This window comes from Eschrichtius robustus, chromosome 18 (assembly GCF_028021215.1).
Source record: "Eschrichtius robustus isolate mEscRob2 chromosome 18, mEscRob2.pri, whole genome shotgun sequence".
NCBI lineage: Eukaryota > Metazoa > Chordata > Mammalia > Artiodactyla > Eschrichtiidae > Eschrichtius > Eschrichtius robustus.
Genome location: NC_090841.1, coordinates 78,498,971 through 78,523,433, shown reverse-complemented (window position 1 = coordinate 78,523,433; position 24,463 = coordinate 78,498,971). Strand labels below are relative to the sequence as shown.

General features: G+C 37.9%; 1 protein-coding gene across 1 annotated transcript in view; it reads right to left on the bottom strand.

The window, feature by feature from the left end:
• Window positions 1-24,463, bottom strand: part of MYO16 (myosin XVI) — a 406,857-nt gene that overhangs the window by 231,378 nt on the left and 151,016 nt on the right. The window contains exons 13-15 of the mRNA XM_068526630.1: window positions 21,825-21,930; window positions 16,016-16,133; window positions 5,189-5,336 (exon numbers count right to left, since the gene is read on the bottom strand). Coding sequence (XP_068382731.1) covers window positions 5,189-5,336; window positions 16,016-16,133; window positions 21,825-21,930 — 372 coding nt within the window. The remainder of the gene's footprint in view (window positions 1-5,188; window positions 5,337-16,015; window positions 16,134-21,824; window positions 21,931-24,463) is intronic.

The window sequence follows — 24,463 nt, the reverse complement described above, 5'->3', positions numbered from 1 at the left end:
TCGTCTCCCCCCTCCGCTGCTGGGTGGACATAATTCATGAATGGAAGGAAGTTAGAAAGCCATGGGCCCTGACTTCTTCCTGCTGGCTTTTCACAAGTGAAATTTACCTGCTCATTGGCAGGGGTGATCCAACCCTCTTTATATTTTCAGCGTAACCTTCAGCTAGCGTAATGAATGCACTTCAAAATTTTTCTTATGTTACTGGATAAAGAAATGACCCAGAATTGCTTTTTATGGTAGTTAGAGGGAACAGAGTCTAGCATGTCCTAAGTTAGTTTTGCTTAACCGATTGTAAATAAAAACACACATACAGACTGACCATGTGCTTTCCCTCTCATTTTCTTTCAAATCTCCTTGGTGCAAAGGTGCAAAGGCAGCTGGTGTTATTTTATAGGCAACGTTGTTGCAGAGACAATACAGGGTTATGGCCAAGAGTCAAACTTGGCTCCTGGTTGACCCCTCCATCCTCATGTCCTGGGCCACCCAATGAGAATGCGGTCCTGCATCTTCTGCTTAATTACCGGCGAGGATTCGCCGAGACAAGGGAGAACTAGGAGAGGGACCGACCTATGGTAAGTGCTCCGTAAGTTGCATATATTACGACTGTGATTATCATTTATATAATAATTAATAATAGAATCAGTTAGAAATAGATTATAGATTGACATATATACACTAATATGTATAAAATAGATAAATAATAAGAACCTGCTGTATAAAAAAGTTAAATTAAATTAAAAACAAACAAACAAAAACAAGATCTAGCCACAAGTCTCATAACTACTGTAAATCTAAAGCAGCAAGAGTGTAAATGATACTTGGAGATATCTATAACTACCGTAGTATGAAATGAAAATATCTGTGATTTCTATACTCAATATTATGTAATAACCTGTAAGGGAATAGAATGTGAAAAAATATATATACATGTATAACTGAATCGCTGTGCTGTATACCTGAAACCTACATGATATTGTAAATCAACTATATTTCAATAAAAATTTTTTTAAAAAAGAAAAAAGATATAACACCTCCTGTCTCAAATCTTTGTCTTGGGAGCACCTTCAAGTTTGCATGCCTAAAACGTGTACTGAGTAAATCTTTTATTATATCACAAGATCATCCTCAAAGAATACTTAAGTTTACCCTTACCTTTTTACAAATTATGTGTCTTTCTCAACTTAAGTTCAATGCATGTAATAAATCCTTAGCAAAAACTGAACATTCGTTGAGAGTTCATTGCTGCAGCATCTACTGTGACAGGTGTACCCGGGCAGCACTTACAAGTTCAAGTACTCAGTGAGTCAGAGTTTCCTTTCACTAACACGCAAGGTTAGAAACAGGTCATGCACTGAGTCAAACATCGCTTGCTCTCAGCTTATAATTCAAAATCTGACCTTTGCTGAGAATGTTCTTAGGTAGCACCACAATCATTTCCATCATTAATCAATATGAAGGGAGATTAGGAATAATTTCTTTGTATTTCAGAGCCCAACTGTTCTACACCCATAAAAGCTGTTTAAAGTAGGTTGAAGATAAGCAATTAATGACTATTTCTAACTTTCATTAAATCTCAATTCCCAGAAACATAAATGACATTTATTGCCCAGATGTAATGTTAGTATTACTTAAAATTTTTTGAAATAAAACTTGAAAAACAAACAGCCAGGAAAAAGAAAAAGTAAATCATAGGAAGAACCATAAATAAAAAAGAAACCTTTAATGATGGATTTTTTTTTTTTTTTGCTCCCGTCTAACTTTGTGGAGAGTGTGCCATCTAGTGGGAATTCTCGACCAATGCACTCTCACTGCCACTGCTCAAAATGTTGAGACCTATAGACATTTTTCTTGTTAAGACCTATAGACATTTTTCTTGTTGCCGTTGTTTAAACAATCTGTCCAGAAAGATTTTATGCAAAGTGTTATACTGTTTTCGTTCAGTTAAGCTGTAGGAGCTGATGTCTATATCTGTATCATTTCTATTCCATAAGCAAGAGTGCTATCTGCTTGTTCTAGATACTGTTCCAATTTTACAAACAAGGAAGTATTTTTAGGTGCATTTAACACTGAAATAAACCTCCATAAATTTTCATGTGAGACTTTGAAAACTTTTAGTTCTAAAAACAGAGTCAAAGTTAAAAAAAAAAAAAAAACACTTTTGTAGCTTTAATTACAGTAGCATTAGTTACAACAATACTTTCTTCTCTCTGGAGTTCTAATCATGTAAGGACCCGTGATAAACATTGGATATGCCTTCAGCTCACAATTCCTGCTCCATGCCTATTTTATGTTTCATGTGGGTAATGAATTGGTAGTAATAAAGAAAAGATGTGTTTGAAGGAGGCAAGGCTTGCAAAATTTTGTAACGTTTGCTTTAAGACTCAACATACTTCATCAAAATTTCAAGACAAGTTATATAATGGAATAAGTATTGAATAAGCAAAGGAATAGTCAGATGGTAATACAGGTGCTGATTTGTTCTATTTAATAGACATATCAACATCTTTTAAATAAAATCAGATAAGTAGGTGTGATGATAATAATATTGTTTATATATAAGCAATATTATATATTTATTTATATATTGTTTATGTTCATACAGATTTATTTATATATTGCTCATGTTTATATTTTTGTTTGCATAGTGATCTACTTTACCTATGAATACTGATTTCAAGGAGGAAACTCAGAAGAATGATCAATTTTGAAAGGTTAGAAGGCTAACAAGTTCAACTTTATACTACTGATTGTAAACCAGCCAAACAACTTCCAAAATTGTGGTACCTAATATGTGTAATTACTAAGCAAAGATGATACCCCGACCCAAATTCAAATATCATACAGATATGAGCTCCTCAAGCCTGACCAGCACTGTAAAAGTGAGAAAACCCACGAATACTGTAACTGTTAGAAGACCCGTATAACACAAATCACAAAAATATTGGGATGTACAACGCATTCTAACTTGCAAAGCAGCTTGTCTTATTATGAAAGAATATTTTGTCTGTGGAGTTCTCATTGTACAAATGTTCCAATGGATATGGTTTATGAATCCGGAGTGGCGGTGTACATTTTTATTGAGGAATGTTGTTTTGTGCCCATTAGATATTTATAATTCATTTTAATAAAATAACTTCTTTGTTCAAGGGACTTGAATTATTCATGATTTTTCTGAGTTCTTTCCTGTCGGAGCTTCTCACAAAGCAACCCCTGACGTTTGACTTTCTAAATAGCCTAAGTGATTCCAAACCCTCTTCTGCAAAGAGAAACGGATGTTGGAATGGAGGTCAATAAAGAAATGCTTGTTTTCTCCTACACGCTCTCACACTTCAAAAGAGGGGTCCAAGCCACAGACCAAGAAGCTGAATTGTCTCTCTGAATGCTGGATTAGATTGTTGCCTTTTGTTCTTCAGTGGCTCCGCGTCTGCAATGCCAAGCACACGCATGTACATGCACGTGGGCACACACATGTACATGCACGTGGCCACACGCGCGGACGCACCGAAGCCAATGGTCTGCTATCAGTTTTGAGCTTTTGCAATAAGAAAGATCAGGAACACAAAACTCCAAGACTTTTCTTCCTCACAGGCTGCCCTGAACACCTACGCCACGGTCCCCAGTCTGAGGCTTTTCCTCCCATTAGAGATGTGCGATGTAGAAAAACAAAAAATGAATTCCAAGTAATGGGGTTTCTCAATACTGCTGTTGTATAATATATTCACTTCGGTATAGACCTCTTTATGGTTCTGGGTTTGATTTTCTTCTTCATGAAATGAAGGGATTTGATTAAAAAAAATTTCTAATGCTCTGGTAGCTTAGAATTTCTATTTTTAAATCACTTTCGTCTGGGCAATCATGCTTTGATATCGGTGTTTTCTTCTTCGGAATTTCTGTTGTTTTGGGGGGACAGTAAATCTCCAAATAGTCTCTTACTTTGAATACAAAACAATTTTGATAAGGCTTTCTTACTTCATGTCTCCTGTTTGACATGATAAAGTGCATCTATACTGCTGGATGTAATACTTTCAAAGAAACTGAATGAGAGCTGTTAATCACGTAACAGTGACTTCGAATACGGCCAATTCATTCCCCTCCCCCGGTCCCACGCCCCACATCAGTCACCCCCCGTCAACCCCGACAATGGCGACCACAGATATTGTTCTGTCCCTTCTCCGACAGGTCTAGGGGTTCCACTCCACTAAGACCCCGTCGCCCCTGGAAAATCCCCCGTCTCTCAGCTTGCACTTCAACTCTCAAACAACATGATTGGTCCTCAGGCCATGCTCCTCCTCCCCAAGCATCCTTTATTTTCTCTCACAAAAGTTCTCATAAAGTCATGACCACTCACACCATTCTTCTTGAATCCAGTAACAAACAGCCAGTAAGCAATAAATCAGGTGTCAATAGATATCTGAAGTACATCCATGTCTCTTTCAGAGTCCAGCTCCTCCCTGCTTTGCCAGGAATTCACTGTTGTGTTTGGACCCTCACACCCAGCTCCCTCTCTCTCCCATCTCTCACCCACTTCTCCTCTGAATGGGGTTTACTCTCCTTATTGGCTCGTTCCCATCCCATCCAAATCTGGACCAGTCCTTGCAGGAAGACACACCGGATCAGGCAGTCGGCGGAAATGCACACGTTGCAAAGACACCCCTCAGCTCACGGTCTTAAGACCCCTCCCCTCCGCGGCCCTCCTGTGACCAAGGCATCCTCGTTTTAACAAACGCTTTCCTCCTCCGTTGCAGAAAATCAGCCCCCCAGTTTACGTGTATTGTTCATCTTAAGCCATTATGTAACCTCATCTGTTACTAATGAATCATAATTGCTCAAATATTATGTCCCATTATTTCAAAAGACTACTGAAAATTAGGAATGCATAACTAATGTTATATCCAAAATACAGCAAAGGAATATAAAAGTTTATATGTGCGCTAATTTGGTATTCTGATCTGAAAACTAGGAAAATAGAAACATAAGTTAATACACATACACAAAACGTCACCTAAACACTCAATAAACGGTAATAACCCCGTTATACAGATAGTTCTAATCTAATAGTATATCCAATTATTCTCCTAAAAGAAGTCACCATTTCTTCTCTGAAAAATAAGAAGAAAATTTAAGACCGCTAAAATGCAACCACAATTTGAAGGCAGAACTACCAGACTGAAAATGCATAATCACTTACCGATGGGCACATAAATTGTTAAGGTGGAGTCCGTACTTTTCTTCAGCAGATAACCCATCCATCAACAAGGAGAAGATGAGAAAATTGCTCTGGCCAAGAGGTTGCGAAACAAGTCTGGATTTCTCTAGCATATATGTATAAATTCTGGCTGGTTAAGAAAAGAAAAGGGATTCTGTCAAATGGCATTATTAGTTTCATTTCCATAAATTTACACATATTAATTAGAAGAAATAATAATGGAGCTTCTTTTCAAGCACAGACCTTTTAATAACAAAATAATAGACTTTATTTTTAGAGAAATTTTTTAAGCCCAGAAAAATTAAGCAGAAAGTACTGAGAGTTCCAACATACCCTCTCTCTCCCCTCCCTAACACGCTGTTTACCCTATTATTAACATCTTGCACTAGAGTGGTACATATGTTAAAATGAATGAACCAATACTGATACACTATTATTAACTAAAGTCCGTAGTTTACATTGGTATTCACTCTTTGTGTTGTACAGTTCTATGGGATTTGAGAAATGTGCATGTCATGTGTGCACCATTACAGTATCATACAGAATAGTCTGCCCTAAAAATCAGTGATCCACCTACTCATCCCTCCCTCTCCCCCAACCCCTGGTAACCAATGATCTTTTTACTGTCTCTATAGTTCTGCCTTTTCCTGAACTTCATATAGTTGGAATCACACAATATGTGCCCCTTTCAGATTGGCTTCTTTCACTTAATAATATGTATTTAAAGTTGCTTTTTTGTCTTTTCACGGCTTTATAGCCCATTTTTTATTAGTGAATACTATTCCATTGCATGAATATACTACAGTTTGTTTATCCATTCAGCTATTAAAAAACATCTTGGTTGCTTCTAGTTTTTGCAATTATGAATAAAGCTGCTATAAACATTTATGTCTACATTAGGTGCAGATGTGGTTTTCAACTCAGTTGAGTAAATGTCAAGGAATGTGATTCCCAGATCATATGGTAAGACTATGATCAGCTTTGTAAGAAACTGCCAAACTATCTTCCAGAGTGGCTGTACCATTTTGCGTTCCCATAAGCAATAAATCAGAGTTCCTGTTGCTCCAGATCCTCGCCAGTACTTGGTGTTGTCGGTGTTTGGGATTTTAGCCATTTTAACAGGTGTGCAGTGGTATTTCATCCTTGTCTGAATTTGCATTTCCTAGATGACGTATAACGTGGAACATCTTCTCATATGCTTATTTCCATTTGCCTGTCTTCTTTGCTGAGATGTCCGTGCAGATATTTTGCCCATTTTTAAAACTGAGTTGTTTTCTTACTGTTGAATATTAAGAGTTCTCCATATATTTTAGACAACAATTTTTTTATCAAATATGTCTTTTGCAAATATTTTCTCCCAGCCCATGGCTCATCGTTTCATTCTCTTAACAGTGTCTTTCACAGAACAGAAATTTTGAATTTTAATGAAGTTTAGCTTATCAATTATTCCTTTCACGGACTGTGCTTTTAGTGTTGTATCTGAAAAGTTATTGCCGGGCTTCCCTGGTGGCACAGTGGTTAAGAATCCGCCTGCCACTGCCAATGCAGGGGACAGGGGTTCGAACCCTGGTCCGGAAAGATCCCACATGCCACGGAGCAACGAAGCCCGTGCGCCACAACTACTGAGCCTGTGCTCTAGAGCCCGTGAGCCACAACTACTGAGTCCGTGAGCCACAACTACTGAAGCCCGCGTGCTTAGAGCCCGTGCTCCGCAGCAAGAGAAGCCACCGCAGTGAGAAGCCCGCGCACCACAACGAAGAGTAGCCCCCGCTCACCCCAACTAGAGAAAGCCCGCGCACAGCAACAAAGACCCAACGCAGCCAAGAATAAAATAAATTTATTTAAAAAAAAAAAAAAGTCATTGCCAAACCCACAGTCACGTAAAATTTCTCCTCTATTCTCTTTTAAAAGTTTTATAGTTTTGTTTTTACATTTAGATTTATGATCTACCTGAGCTATTTTTCGTGATATCTTTGTGCCTACATTCGTGGTTTTTTTGCCTGTGGATGTTCTGTTTTTCCAGCATAATTAATTGAAAGGACTATCCTTTCTCTATTGAATTGCCTTTGCTCCTTTGTCAATGATTAGTTGACTATGTTTATGTGGGTCTATTTCTGTGCTCTCTATTGGTGTTCCATAGATCTATTTGTCTATTTTTTCACCAGTGCTACACTGTCTTGATTACTGTAGCTTTACAGTAAGTCTTAAGGTTGGGTAGGGCCAGTCCTCCAATTTTGTTCTTCTTTTTCAGTGTTGTGTTGGCTATTCTGGATCTTTTAACTCTCCATACAAACTCTCTGTCAATATCCACAAAGTAACTCAGGGATTTTTATTGGAATTGTACTGAATCTATAGATCAAATTGGGAAGAACGGACATCTTAACAATACTGAGTCTTCCTAGCCTTCCTATTCATTGAACATTGAGTGTCTCACCATTCAGATCTTCTTTGCTTTCTTTCATCAACGTTTTGTAGTTTTCCTTATGAAGATCATGTGCATATGTTGCTAAATTTATACTTAAGTATTTTTGTTTTGGTGCTAATGGAAATGGTGCTGTTTTTAATTTCAAATTCCAGTTGTTCATTGATGATACACAGGAAAGCGATTGACTTTTGTATATTAACCTTATACCCTGAAACTTTGCTACAATCACTAATTAGTTCCAGGAGTTTTTGTTGTTGTTGTTGTTGATGATGATTCTTTCAGATTTCTAAAATCAAATCAACAAAGACAGCTTGATTTCTTCCTTCCCAATATGTGTACCTTTTTTTTCTTTTTCTTATTACATTAGCTAGGATTTCCAGTATGGTGTTGAAAGAGAGTGGTGAGAGGGGACATTCTTACCTTGTTCCTGACCCAACATATACTTTTGTGCACAAATATAATCTGAAACAAGATATGTCCTTGCCTATAACAAAGCCACCAAAATAAGTATTAGAATTTTCTTGATTAACGTCTCAAAATTTGCAGGTACATATTGCTCGGGTATATATCAGTAGGCATTGATTTTAAATGCTCTGCTGTAGACATTAGCAAGTATTACTGTCAAACAGCTCAGAAGGTTTTTATAGCAGCACTATTAAGGAAAAGAGATACAGACAATGGTCTCTCACTGCTGGAAACACTGGAAGAAACTCACTGCAGCAAAGGCAAATACTACGTGAATACATGAAGATACAATTTAAGATACAGAATGGTACTAAGGTTTCAAGACCTAATATACTGGAATTATAAGAGGGAGCTAAATCGTGGTTTGTAGCGCAGTGGTAGATAATGACACTGGTCCTTCAACAATAAAGTTTACATTCTAGTCAGGGAGGAAATAAGTAATGTGTCTGTAAGTAAAGCAGGCGCAATGTGAATAATGTCCAGTCATCTTCCTGGTTTATTGTGACCTCACATGTATTAGTAGGACTCATATCAAGGATTCATTATTTGCTCCTCTGCCTTTAAACATTACAAAAGCAAAAGAAAAAATAACCCACGTTTCGTTCATAGTACGTGAGAAATGACGGAAGTATGCAATTTGGGAATCACAACCCCGGTTTTGCTTCAAAGATAGGACTGGAAATTCAGAATCTAGTGTTAATCAGAACTTAGGACCATGTATTTGGCATGCTGAAAATCCTACTGTTTCTGGAGTATTCTTTTTATTTGAATTTAGGTTTATTCTTATCATTATGAATGGTCAGTAAACAGTTATGTATTTGAATTTTAAATGCAACTGTGAATTACTATAGTTTTCCACTTTGAAGTAAGAATTCATGGTCGATAATATTTGGGATCAAAAAGATAGCAGTTTTAGGAAGGAAAATGAATTTAATTTTTCCCTCCATTTGAACTATAAACCAAATTTCGTGTAATGAGTCTGCTGTTAATTATTCCAGAGTCCAGCCTCTAAAAGCAAAAACTGTGAGGTCTCCCAATTTGGGTTTTATATAGCAAATCTACTTGAACAAATGGAACCACTACTGCAGTGCTTTATTCCTATAAATTTTGTAAGTGGTCAATTTAGTCAGTCAGAATGATGATCAGTGCTTAAAAAAAAATCTCAAAATTAATAAACCTTAGTAAGAAAAGTTGTCTCATTAGACACCTTCTAGAAAAGTTATCAAAAGTGCATAAAGAAAGACTCTTTCAAAATACCCCTTTAATTAGCGGCATTAAAGCCCGAAGGTGATGGTAAAATTAGAATGAGGTGGTGTGGTTTCTTTTCCATTTCTCCATGAGTATTTAATCAGGTGGTAATTTCAAGTTGAGGTCTTAATTATTAAATTTGCTTTCCTACTTTTTCCTTCTTAAGCAAAATGCTGAAAACATGTTCCATTTGTTATTGATAATATTAACCCTGAAGTAATTAACTGCTCAAGAGAATATTTCTAAAAATCTGTACACATAGGAAATAAACTGTCATAGCTGTCCCCACCGTTATTTTCTGGTCACCAACTAACGGAATATCAGGTGAAAATGGAGGGCTAAGTGGTGACCTTCTGACCATCAAGCTTCTATGCTCAGGGAAAAGACTGACCTTATGCCCACTTGTTCAAGCCAACACAGAAGCTCAATTTAAAGCAGCATTCATCACTCAGCAAATTCCACATCATAGAGTGACCTCAGTACCTTTCATCTTTCAAAACCAGTAACATCCTAGTTAGTGCATCGCCAGCAGTGAATAAAATGCTGTGGACTAGAAGAATTTCTAATCAGTAGGATTTTTTTTTTAAAGTCCATCTTTAAGGAGGTTTTAGATGGAAGAAAACAACCAAAAATTCAAAACAACCAAAAATTCAAATTTCTGTGAGACTCTAATATTCTTCCGAATGGGGAAAATGCAGGCCTTTCTGTTGTGTTTTAAATGAAACTGGAATAATGGAAGGAAAATGATAGGTTCTGAAGTTAAAAATGTTTCTGACTCATTCATGCAAGTGTCCATGCACAGAAAGTTTCTACTAATTTCTTGACTTCTGAAGACTTGTACGTTTTAAAAATTATTTTATGTCAGAAATATTCTTGACTGGAAATATACTTGTGATCCTCCATCTTTCCAGAAATCTATGTGAGTAGGTCTTCCAGAAAGTTTCGCTACTGAAAAAAATATATATGTTTGCAGATTATATGTAACATAATATGCAGTGAAAGGATTTTATAGAGCCATACCTATTTTTGTTCAAGATGAAAGGAGGTGGAAGAGATAAACCTCCCTCTCCTTCAAGAAGGTCAAGTGCTCCAGGTGCCCTTCCACTGGCTTCCAGAAACTTCCAGCACCCACTCTCACTCTGCCCACCCAAGTGGTTACCAGTATATGACTAATCAGATCTCTTCCCAGAAATGCCCATCATGCCTTCAATCAGCAATCACCAAAAGCACACTGCTGCTTAATTAACACAGCCAAATAGTCTCTCTTTCACCCCCAGGCACTACTTTTGACTTCACTCTCCAGGATCAGTAGTGCCGGGGGTGTTATGCGTGAACGGTGCCTCAATCAGGAGTCCAAAGTACGGTCCCCAGTCCTGAACCTGATACTGGCATCTCCACGTCCCTCTTAACTTCACTTTCCCCATCCGTAAGTGGGGACAAAAAGAAACAAAGATCCCAGGCTTCCTGGATCCCAAGAGGAGGAATCACCATTTAAAGTACCTACTGTGTACCAGGCACTATGCTAGGTGCTTTTCCAACTTTGCCTCATTTAAATCCTGCTGCAGGCCTTTTCACATTTAAACCCAACTGGCTTATCTCCAGAGCCCAGGCTGTTTGCACTAAAAGATGCTGTTCTTCAAAGGAGATGCAATCAATTAAAGCACTCTGAAATTTTTTTTTTAGTTTATTTCATTTTTTTTCATTAAAAAAAATTTTTTTTAAATTTTTTGGCCACACCGCATGGCTTGCGGGATCATACTTCCCCAACCAGGGATCAAACCCAGGCCCTCGGCAGTGAAAGCATTGAGTCCTGACCACTGGACTGCCAGGGAATTCCCGGAAACTTTTTTTTTTTAATTGAAGTATAGTTGGTTTACAATGTTGTGCTAGTTTCAGGTGTACAGCAAAGTGATTCATTTTTGTATATATATATATGTATATATATTCTTTTTCTGATTCTTTTCTATTATAGGTTATTACAAAATATTGAGTATAATTGCATGTGCTATACAGTAGGTCCTTGTTGGTTATCTATTTTATATACAGTAGTGTGTATATGATAATCCCAAACTCCTAATTTATCCACTCCTTTCCCCTTTGATAACCATGTTTGTTTTTTATGTCTGTGGGTCTATTTCTGCTTTGTATATAAGTTCATTTGTATCATTTTTTTTAGATTCCACATATAAGGGATATCATGACATTTGTCTTTCTCTGTCTGACTTACTTCACTTAGTATGATAATCTCTAGGTCCATCCATGTTGCTGCAAATGGATGGCATTATTTCTTCTTTTTTATGGCTGAGTAATATTCCATTGTATATATACCACATCTTTTTTATCCATTCATCTGCCTATGAACATTTAGGTTACTTCCATGTCTTGGCTATTGTAAACAGTGCTGCAATGAACACTGGGGTGCATGTATCCTTTTGAACCATGTTTTTTTCTGGATTCATACCCAGGAGTGGGATTGCTTGATCATATGTTAGTTCTATTTTTAGTTTTTTAAGGAACCTCCATACTGTTCTCCATAGTGGCTGTATCAATTTACATTCCCACCAACAGTGCAGGAGGGTTCCCTTTTCACCACACCCTCTCCAGCATTTATTATTAATAGGTTTTTTGATGATGGCCATTCTGAAACTTTTAAAAGAACTGAGAGTATAATACTAAGGATAGTTGACGATGACATCAATGAAGATGAAAACTATTTACTTGTCTGTCTGTTTAAAATCAAGGTTTGAAAAAACGAAATGCAAACATCTTAATATATTTTCCAGCTCTTTGTGTTCACTCTAAGTTTTAACTTTCCCAAGTAGATAACACAGCCTTGGCATGTTTATTGGGAAACATCTCTGACTGTTAGCAAATTTCAATTTCCACTTCAATAAGCCTGGGTGTCTTCAAGGCACAGAAAAGGCAAGGAGCCAATTATTCTTCCCTTCCCACACATGGGTTCTGGGTCCTCCTACCTTTGTAGACCCTTCAGCACGTTTCTGTTTTGCCAGTCTCCACACTCAGGAGGCAGATAATGGTTCTACCCTTAGCACACACAAACTCTCATTATGAAGAGAATCGGCTCTAATTTACAAAAAATAATCCAGAGTTAAATGTTGATAACTTTCCTTGACTATTGCACACTCTCGGTAACGGTGTTCTTTGCTGGCATGAATGAGCTCCTGAGGCGTTCACACAGTCCCCTCCCTGAACTGAATGATGACTGCTTCGCTGTGATCGCTCCCCAGTGCCACGCCTCAGAGTCTGTAATCCAACAGATACTGAACGCAGGCCTACCGTGCACCCGGAGAGACAAGCGCTCTGCCATCAGCAAACCTGTATCCTAAGAGGAGCCACAGACAGCCACCAGACAAATGGGAAAGGACGCTTTCAGATTTTGACAAGTGCTGGGGAAGAAATAAGCGGGGAGACTTGGTCTACAGTCAACAGAGTTGGAATCAAGGGAGCACATTAGAAACCGGGGCTTGGGGAACGTAGAAAGATTATACTGTTAAATAAGTAATCAGATGGGAAAAAACCTGGACTGAAAGCCCAGGTTAGAATGTTCTTTTTTTTTTTTTTTTTTTTTAATTTTATTTATTTATTTACTTATTTATGGCTGTGTTGGGTCTTCGCTTCTGTGCGAGGGCTTTCTCTAGTTGCGGCAAGTGGGGGCCACTCTTCATCGCGGTGCGCGGGCCTCTCACTATCGCGGCCTCTCTTGTTGCGGAGCACAGGCTCCAGACGCGCAGGCTCAGCAGTTGTGGCCCACGGGCCTAGTTGCTCCGCGGCACGTGGGATCCTCCCAGACCAGGGCTCGAACCCGTGTCCCCTGCTTTGGCAGGCAGATTCTCAACCACTGCGCCACCAGGGAAGCCCTAGAATGTTCTTTATTAGTTAAAATTTCCTCAAAATAAGAAACAATCCTGACTTTCTGTAGCTGATGTTTCATAAAACTGAGACTTGTATTTTCTTTGTTACAATTGGTGGTTGCATCCCTGATCAAGGAGTTGGCATTAAATTATAAAAGTATAAGCAATAATGTCAATAAAGGAAATATACAGCATCTATCAGCCTTAAAAGCAGTAATATAATATTCCCTGTACAATAAACTCATTACAACTATTTTACGTGTTGATAATTTAAGAAAATCTAGACTACCGTGAAGCATGAAATCAACCTGTAACCTACATATATTTTACCTAATTTGAGGTGTAAAAACCTTAGTCCAATTTGGTTTACTATTCTAGTGAACACTTAAAATTCAGAAGGCTTTTACACAGGACTAATTTGAAGAACTCAGCTGTCTTTAAAAAACATGTAAAGTAATTTAAATTAATACCTTTTTACATTTTTTCTTTCAGAAAAGGACTCTCAGTGATGAAATTATTCAAAAATATCCCATTGACGTACAGCTTCTTCAAGTGTTTCAACAGTGCCTGTTTTTGGAGGTGATGATGACGTTTTCTTAGACTGAGAATAATTTTGAAAAGTAAAGACAGACACAATAGATCTCTCCTTATTCTCTGTCGTGGGGTGAGTTGTGTCCCACAAAAAGATATGGCTAAGCCCTAAGCCCCCGTACCTGTGCACGTGACCTCGTCTGAAAATGAAGTTACGTGCCAGGCGGACGGTACGCTGACGCTCACAGCTCTTTAACAGTTCAGAGGGCGTTTCGGGACCTGGAAGCGCCTCAGGCTCCTCTGTATGAATATTTATTGTCACCGTGTCACAGTGTGCAGCCTGCAGAGGCCGTGTGAGAGGTGTCTGTGGGTCTGATTATGCTGAAGCTCTGTGGGGCTGCCTGATGATTAACAGAAAGCTCCACAAGTAAGCCTTCGCCTTCTTTTTTTATGCAGCATACAATTATTTTCTAAATTAACGTTCCTGAGGAGGACATGTTAAATTCTTTCCAGAAGAGAAAGTAAACAAAATTAGGAATGGGTAAGACCGTCAGAAGCCACTTATCGTATCTTCGTCTTGGTAAAGGGAATATTGAATCGAGAACAAGCTGTATCGGTTTCAGGCGTACAACAAAGTGATTCAGTTATACATATACATGTATCTAGTCTTTTGCAAATTCTTTTTCCCTATTTGGTTGTTACAGAGTTGTTAATCAACTGCACAGCAATATAAAATAAAAAGTTAAAAAAAAACAAGTGTAAACTTTACAACCACAAAAACAAAAGAAATAAAATTCTGCCATTTTTTCCAAAAAAGAACACGCTGTATCTCCTCGGAGCCAACTGTGCATAAGCCCTAGCATCCGGCTTTACTTGGGTTGGGCTAGAACCGTCCCTCTCAAACTTCAGCGTTTGTCTGAATTGCCAGGGAATCGCCAGAAATTGTTCAAGTCCCAATCCTGAGGTCTGCAGTGGGGCATAGGAGGTTGCATTTCTAACAAGCTTCCAGATTACACAGTGTCCTTGTTTATCTTCGGGTCCCCCTGGAGTAGCAAGGGGCTCGGACGTGCAACCTTCGGAACCCCTGAATCTCCCAGCTGCTATGGCTCCAACCCTTGGTGCCGGAAAGCTCAGCGGAAATTATGCTCACAAATGAGGGGGTCAGGCTGTGCCCTCCACTTGGAGGGAGGGGTCTCACTGGGGTGTTACAAACAAAGATGTGAAAACCAGAGTTTGAGGCTCAAGACATTTCTCCTCTGAGGTTTTCCTAAAATGGTAGATCTTCAAATAGAGCTCTTAGCCATGGAGTAAGAGACAAAACAAAACAGCCTCCCTATTGCAGAATTTAAGCCTCTAACATCAACATCTAAAATTATCTTTTCTGACTCTTTTTATGCATATTTTTTACCAAATTTCATTTAGTACTAATGGGATTTGGACATACCTTACTGCAAAATACAGGTTATTTGTTTCTAAACTATGGTCAAAAGTGACTTTTGTTTCCTGAAGGGAAGATAGTGTAACTTGAAACACCAAATAAAACTGATCTCTTTCAAAGACAATTACAATTGTTTGTGTGCTAACAGCTGTTACAAAACTTCTGAAAATACTCTATTCCTCCAAGTAGATTCAGGCATTCTAACTACAGTTATATTCATGTTATTAATTTGCATGGATAATCTGTTTTGATTTGAAAGATGTAAAATCCCAAGTGAATTCTAAATTAGCTGAATTTCAAATAGGGGGTTTTCATGGAGTACACACTAAATATTTAAGTCAAATAAGAAATAGTTCTGTTTGGGTTTAGTTGGGTGATCATTTTGATTTTTTGATTTGTTTTAATTCAATCATTTTAAAATACAGATTCAGTTTTATTTAAAATAGATTTCAACGTACCTTGCAAGAAGGAATTATGTACTCAAGTTACACATTATTTTGATATTTAAGTTTGTTTCTGTGTTCGGCAAGTGTGATTCATTTCAGCTATTTTGGGTTTGGTTTCATATTATATACTTTACACAAAAATTGCCTTGAAAGGTTCATCTTGCATCTCAGAATATTTTTCAATTCACAATAATTTTAGAACTCATAACTTGACACCTTGGGTGTGCACACTGATACACCCACATGTGGGTGCACACACACACACACACACATACACACACACACACACTCGCACACACACCAGTCACTGTTGCCACGGTGCTTGGTGTTTCTCTGCCCCCTTCTGGTAGCTCCAGAGATCTCCCTTGTTAATTTCACACTTACCTCCAGTTAAGTGTTTTTTCCTCTCACAGAATTGTAGTTCAAAATACTTTATGAAGCAGCTGGACAGGTCATTAAGAGTGGTCTTGGCGTGTCCAAAGGCTTCTAAGATGCTCGTGACCTGTAGCAAAAGGGAAACATTTATTAATTTTTTAAAGGGAAACATTTATTGAGCTACGCATCTGTTTAAACAAAATTGGGTAATAATAGCAAAGAGACAGGAATATTCTTCCCTCAGCTAAGAGGTTCTCCATTGTTCATACAACACAATATTGCAATTTTAAGGTCATTCTTTTCTCAAATGGAAACTGCTAGCATCCTCCCTCTCAAATGGCAGCCAACGTAACAAGATAATCATGCACAGAGCACATGACTCCCTTCCTTTCACTAGCCTCTCAGTGTAACACACACACACACACACACACACACACACGCACGCACGCACACAACTCAGCACAGGCTATTTGGGCTTTTTAACTTGAATAGAACAGTAGAAGTGCTTCTGTGGCTTTGGAGGGAGGAATTAGAGTTAATATAAGCAATAGTCAGAATTTCCTTTAAAAACAACGAATTCACTTAAACATTTGTTTATAACCTTCTTCTGAACCCGTATTTACTTTGCCACATACTCTTTTGCACCCCGAACCCCTAGATAACCCTCCCATACCCTGTTTTTGCTCCACAGTAAGAATTCTAGATGAAGCCGTTGGGTCCAGTGTATCTTATCACGAGGTGCTCTTGTAGGGATGGGTGTTTGCAGCTTTAAAAATGCTGTTAATATAGCTCCTCAGATCAACCCTGGCACCTGAAATTCTTCACATATTTCCTTAAAAATTGACTATAGGATGAATGTCATTTTTTTTCTCAGAATCGATTGTGCCTGTGATAATGATGATGGCCAAACAATTCTCCAAAAAGTATGAAAATCTGGAAGGTTCAAAGGTACTTTTCTGTATGTTTCAAGACACTGACACCTTAAATGCAGTTCCTGCATCAACCACAAGGTGAGCACTATGATACCTTAATGATACACTTGGTGGTGGCTTATAATTTCTGATGATGGTATTTTTTGAGACTTTTATTCTAAATTAGAAAAAAAAAGTTTGCTGCTATTTTTTAACTTTCTGGATACTGCTCTACTAAGGCATTCAACTCACCTGGAAGTATTTTATATTTTGAAAGATTATAAAACAACACTTTGATTCTAATCACAAGTCACAGTGCTAAACATTGTGGAAACAGTGAAATATATTAAAACGTCTGTTTTTGAAGTTTGAACTTTTGGAGAGAAACACTGACTCTTTACAGAAACCCTATGATTTAGGTCTCTTTACAATAACCTAATTTTAAAGATCATAACAGTGCATTGATAGTAGTAACGGCAGAAATGTTTCTGAAAAATAATTTGAAACAGTATTTATGAAGGTCCTATGTTTTGCTTCTTTTCCAACAACTTAATATGAAATAAATATATAGCAAAATTAATAGTATAGTTATATCACATTTTAAACCTTTACAATATTACAATAAACAATTGTTTAAAAATTCATAAAAAGTAATAAAATAAAATTTTTAAATATTTTGGCTTCTAGTTTGTTGGTATTGTATCTGATAACACACTAATTTCTTATTATAATAGAAAATGAATATAAAAGATAATGAATGACCCACGCCCAGACAGGAAGTCCAGGGTAATGAATGGCACGATGCATGTGCTCTGCCCCACCTCCCCCCCCCCCACTTCCAGCTCTGCTAATGACAAGTTCGATCACCGTGAGCAAGTTTCATAAATTCCCAAGCCTCCTTTCCTTTACTCTAAGCAGAATAACCCCTTCAGTGGTTATCAGAGTCTGGTGTATGAAGCGCTCAGCTTGGTGCCTGGCACATGGTTAAGCATTCAACAAATAGCAAAGATTAGTTTTGTTTTTGTTAATAATAGTAGAAAACATTTATACTTTACTTACTATGTGCCAGGAACTATATATATATAAAGTTATATATATAAAGTTATATATAAATTATATATAACCACACGCACACATTCATATTTATGTACGAACGTATATGCGTGTATATGTACAAATAACTTCTTTTAATTCTCACAGCTACTGTCTCCATTTTATAGAAAAGGAAACTGATGGATTAAGTAAATTTCCCAAGGTTCAGAGCTTATAAATAGTGGAGCTGGGATTGAAACCGGAGCAATCTCTTGCAGAATCGGTGTGTTTAATCACCATATCTGAATAACAATAAAGACATATGAGGCAGAAAATTAGCATAAACCTAAAACTACTGAACAAATATAAATACATGGCATTCTTTCATTGTGCACTGCTGGTCCACGATTCAAGATTAAACTGAAATGAGGTTTGTTTTTGTTTTTGTTTTTTAATCTTTAATCATCCATTTGCCCAATAGGTGGCACTAAACAAATGTGTTAAGAGAAATACAGAAAAAATGCAAAACCAGTACTGTTCTGCCGCTCAACTTTAAAACAAAATAATGAGAATATTGTGCCATAATAAAACTTTAAATAAAAATATAGGCAAAGGGAAGTAAGTACACATTTCCTCAGTATTTACTGTTTCAAATTTTATTGGCATGATTTGTTCCTATTTTACATTGGAATTTTTTTCTATAAAATTTTCATAGTTCTGCCACTAAAAGTTACGCACTATTATCCTGGTAGTAGTTAGTCAGCTGGATTTTCTCAAAGTAAAAACTTGTAGCCTCCTCAATAAAAAATAAGGGCTTAATCAAGGTGACCCCATCACTCTCTGTGAAAGCGGTTGCTCAATAAATATTTAAGTAATTTAAATGGAACTGAATGTCTTAAAGTTGAAACTCATTTGGGCCAGAATTAGTGAAAAGTCCCAGGCAATTGTGTTTTTTCCCAAAACATGACTTTTATGTTCCAATAAACCTACTGCCATGGAAAGTCCCTGCTTCCACAGTTTGAAATTCAAATACAGGGACTAGAAACAACCACCCTCTTAACTGATCTCAGCTGTCTTGAAATTGTCCAGGGAAACAAAAGCAATATCTACAGTGATAGGATTCAAACCCATCTGCCCAGGGGGTAAAGCTCACTCTGAAGCCCATCCCAAAGGCAGAATGTAAACCTATGTAGACTTTCAAGACGGGACAATTGAAGTATAAGATTAAAATCCAGAAATGTTACAGCTGTGCGTCCTTTAAAAATATGTGTATTACCTGCATAAAATGACCAAAAACCACCTCTGGAGCTCACCTTCAGATACCAGTTAAATCTCCTTCTGCCCCTCTCTGTACCCTCTGCAGAGAGCACTGCTCACCGTGACAGCCTGGAACTTAGAAATGGCCAGCTTCCTCCCAAACCCCTTCCTTTTGTGTTTCCCCCCAACCCAGCTCCGGATAATAACCTTGAATTATAAATCTTTAATTCTGCCATCGATGTAAACCACAAGGAAAGTGTTCTCTACGCCTCAGTTTCTCCACGATTCTGTGCTGAAGACCATCCCGATATGTCCTTCCTGTTATGTTGCTACCGTTCTTCTACTATTTATTCTTTGGAAACTGCTGATCAGCATGACCTTCAATGACTGTTTTTCTCTCACATTATGCTAAGATGTAGGGCAAGATGATTTGGTCCAGACTCAACCAGTATCTCCCAGTGGAAGATACCATGTGCCTGTCTGCCGTGCACGTGGCCCCTCAGGGCAGCATCTTGCACGTGTCTGCCCTGTGGTACCTCCAAGGGGTGTTCCACCGTCTAACTCTGTTCACTCGCTCCTCTCCTTTCCGGGCCACCTAACGAACCTTCCTCTCATCTTGCACTGAACATAAAGCCTTCTACTACGTTGCTCTGTGTATCAAGGATACTCTTTTCTACTCACCTCCTAAATACAATTTTTCTTTCATGCAGAAAGTACTGGCCCATCTCTTAAACAGACATAATTTCAGTGAACACCTGTGATGTTACAATGATTTACAGTCAGTTCATAACTTTTTCCAATGCTTGTATTTTATTACCGCATAGCACACACACTCGGATGCTGGGCAAAAACTGTGGCTGGGTAATTTTCAAGAATGTCTTGTACACTGAATAAATGCATGTGGATGATCATTTAAAGGGAGACCAAAAAAAGCATGATGGACATGAAGTTTAAGCCATACTCAAACCTAAGACTAGAAATCACTTGTTTCTGACACCCTTAATTTGCCACGAGAAAGGAGTAAAATGAACAAATGAATTAGAAATAGTTTCACTTGAAATTTGCATTGACATTATAATATGGATTCCCAGATGCTAATTGATTTGGAAGAGTTATATCTATCTTATCCAAAAGAATGCAGCTTAGAATGTATTCACTACATAAAGCCAATTTACATAAAGTAATCCAATTTACATAAAGCCAATTTACATAAAGTAATCTAGAATGCATTTTAGAAGTTACACTCTGCTCTTTCTCAAAGCATTGTTTTAATAAATGAGTGCTTTAGTCTGTAATTTACATAGAGACTATGGTTTCTTATCATTACAATTAAGCCAGTAGATCTTGTTATTTTATTAGGTAACCTGAGTCTACTTTAAAACCACATTGCTTTATAGATTCTCTAATCCTTAAGTGTCATTAGTAAGCATATTACAATACCTGAACAAAGAGTTTACACTACTTTTCCCAAGTAGTCCCAAAATGTTAAATTACTTTGAGCTGTGCTGTAGAATTATGCACATGCCCAATATATAGCTCGAGTTTAATAAATGGTTGTGAATTAAAGTCATTAATGAACACATACAATACCATAGATGCATTGTAGAGTTGATTTATCATACATTCTTTGTAAAGAGAAGAATTGAAAAGAGAGTTTCTCCTTCTAATCCGCTGTGGCCTGGAAAATACCTGTTAACAAAACTTGCTAGAACAGTGTGAAAACATCAATCTACTTCCAGGTGTCTCCTTGAGTCAAATGTCTGAGTTTTATCGTGTGAAACTTGACCTTTCCCTTAGCTGCTAATAGGGCTTTGTGGTTTCCTCATTCAATCCTGACAGTATTTTAGGTCTATGAAGTAGCAGGATAAGGTGTCTTCATATAAAAGCAAATGTTACTGCATATAATTTAAAATCAGTCTTAATTTGGATGAAGGGAGTCAAAAGGTACAAACTTCCAGTTATAAGATAAGTAAGTCCTGGAGATGTAATGCACTGCATGGTGACTACAGTTAATAATAGTGTATTGTACATTTGAAAGTTGTTAAGAGACTAGATCTTAAAAGTTATCATCACAAGAAAAAAAAATTTGTAACTATGTGTGGTGATGGATGTTAACTAAATTTATTGTGGGGTGATCATTCTGCAATATATGCAAATATCAAATCATTATGTTGTATACCTAAAACTAATACAATGTTATATGTCAAAATATCAATTTGGGGGTTGAAGGTTTATCACCAGCCTATTAATGTCATCAAAGTTGACTGTTACCAGTTCTTTTACATACACTGAAACTTCATTATCATCTCTCAGTAATCCCCCCACAAAAGTTGCTTATCTAGCCAATCCCACCAAAGTGTCGCTTTCTATGTAAACAACGACAGACTGTAACTGTATTACCTATTTTCAATCCAACTGTTCAGAGCAAATACAAAAAGAGTATGATGTTCACAATATTTTAAAATATATACAAGAAAATAAACCTTGACGTGAACAATATTCATTTGCACCGGTCTTTTTTTCTTTCTTTCCACAAATTTTGGTCAACTTATGGTTAAACTTATGGCCTATTAAGATGCCCCCTTTTCTTGCTTTTCTAACCCAAGCAAGAGACTTACATGTTTAAATTTGGAATCGAATATAGGCCTGCTGGAACCAGACCTACAGGCGAGGTGTCTCATTATTTGTTTGCTGGCTTCAGACTTCCCAGATCCTCTTTCTCCACTAAAATAAAATAGAAAAAACAAAAACAAAAACACAAGTTTACGGTTTTGGAGAACGTAGTAAAAAAATTAAATAACCAGAGATAATTCTGAGGCACAAAGAAAGTGAGGAAATGACCTAGCGACTTTTAATGAGATGATGGTATCATTTAACACTTCTATGTGATTCACTTCTTTGCTGTACTATATGCACAATAAATAAATAAGTGTGTGTGTATGTTTGGGTGCCTCTGTGTGTGTACCTGTGTACACACAATACGGTGTTTTCGATGCCGGGCCTATAAATGAATAGGATGCCACTTTTGCTCCCCAATATCTTACAGAGTAGAACCACATGATGTGGGTAAATTATAGCAGAAAGGCCTCAGGCTGAAAAGAAAGACACTGCCGCCTGTCCTCAGCTTCGTGAATGCAGGTGAGTGAGGTGGCCGCCAGGTGTCGGTCCCCTACAGTCGAGATGCGTATCTGGTAGGGCCACACGTCTGGCCTGGTTAAATCTTTGAGTCCTCCAGGAAAGACATTACATCTTCCTTGGAAAAGTCATTCAGTCCTTCTCAGCTTTCCTCCTCTTTCCTTCAAGGTGAACATCAAGCACGCAGCTCCTAAAACTAAGCCGGTGAGATGGGGGAGTGACCGGGTAGGTCAGTGCCTGGTGCTTAGCAGATCCGAAAATGGCCTGTTTCGTCTTGAGGCTGCTGTCAGTTCTGACATTTCATGTTTTCCATTTTCCTTTAATCTAGGAACAAGCACCAGCCAAATATGTCCTGTACAAGGACAATGCTTTTGGTATTTCCCAGGCATACTTCATAAGTGACATAATTCCTATAAATAATGATTGTATTATATTCCTGAGACTAGGCAATATAGGGTTAACATAAAACTCCAGTACAATAATTACGAAACCAACGTGGTCCGGTATGAAATAAAGCTTTTACTGCATCTAGATGGAATACTCGTGAAAACGGTGTTTATTCATCGATAGCCAAAAGTTGAAAATACATATAAAGCTCTTTTGCTAGGGCTTTCTCAGGTTTCTCCCTTGAGCATTTGTTCTAATGAATTTGATTAAGGGGTGTTTGCCAGGAAAGAAACTGACACTTAATTCTCTTATTCACATCTCAACTTGTTAATAAGAAGTCTACTCCCGTCATCTGTGACCATAAACATTTTAACCACTTTTAGAGTGACCAGCTTAGCAGCCTCAGGGGAGCAGGTGATGGTGACCTGCGCAAGATACTAAAGAGCTCATTTTCTGGGTTCAAAGACCTTTCCTTTTAACCTTCTAATTGCAGAGCAGAAACAATCTAAATCTTTCATGATGGAAATTTAATGTCTACAACTATATTCCCTGTTAAAAAATTCTATCACCCAGCAACATAACTTGATGTCTCAGGCGTCTTGTTTTTAGAGAGATTTTGCTTGCATTCACTCAGGGATCAATCTTGAAAATACCATTTTCCTTTTTCAAATATTGCCTGTTCCTTCAAATGAGACTTACTGAGGGCCTACTATGTGCTGGCGTCTGTTAGTCTTCAGGGTAAAAGAGGTGAAAAGATACCGCTTCCTGCGCCATGGGCTGGGGATACTCTCGAGGAAGGAGTAGGTACCTAATTAAGGTATAATTATAACAGGTGGGCACAGCTAGCAACGAGCCCATGGGCGAAGGGGCAGGTACATCTCTTGGAAGAAGCCAGGGAAGACTTCTGGGTGAGGTGATAATTGAGCTCATTCTTGGAGAAGGGGCAGCGTAGAAGGCAGTGCTTATCCAACGTTAAACACTCAACCAAGACTCCCTGAGCATCTACTGAGCAAGTTGAAATAGGGGCGGGTCTAGAGTCCCTGCGGATCTGGAGACACAGAGCCTGGGAGGCTGTGGGGCTGACCCAGTGGTCACGTGAGTCCCTTTTCCTTCTCCCCACCGTTGCCCTCACCCTGTGACCACATGTAGGGAAAATGATCAACTCTCTCGGCTAGCTAGAATCACATGCCTTTTTAGCCATCTCATAAAATCCCAAAACGATCACCACATTTCACTTTGAGTAAAATATACAGAAATTTTAGAAAAAAGAAAAAATGGATATAATAGTCTTGGCTTCATAGCATATCAAGTTGAAACTAAAAATTCTAGTTCAACGTGTTCAAGAAACATTCCTTGATCTGAAAATCCACGTCTATGATTAAACCAGACATTGACCAAAGATTTGGGGCAGCGCTGATTGGTCATGGACCCATACAAAATTTGAAGCTTATTTCAACAGCCTTGTCTGCTAAATCTGTACATGACAGAAGCAGGCCCTATGTTGCTTATTTCACAAGTTAGTTGCACATTCAGCATACAACATTCATTTAGGTTTGCTCAGCATACTGTTAGGCTAATGGATATTTGTCATACATGCTCAAACAATTAATTAAAACCATCTATCAAGGCCTTCAGAAAATTAAAGGAAAGGTAGATCTTGGTGGGCTCCAAACTCCCAGTTCTAGCCCAGGACAAAGATCTAAAAATTGTTAAAAACTATTCCTTAGGATGAAGC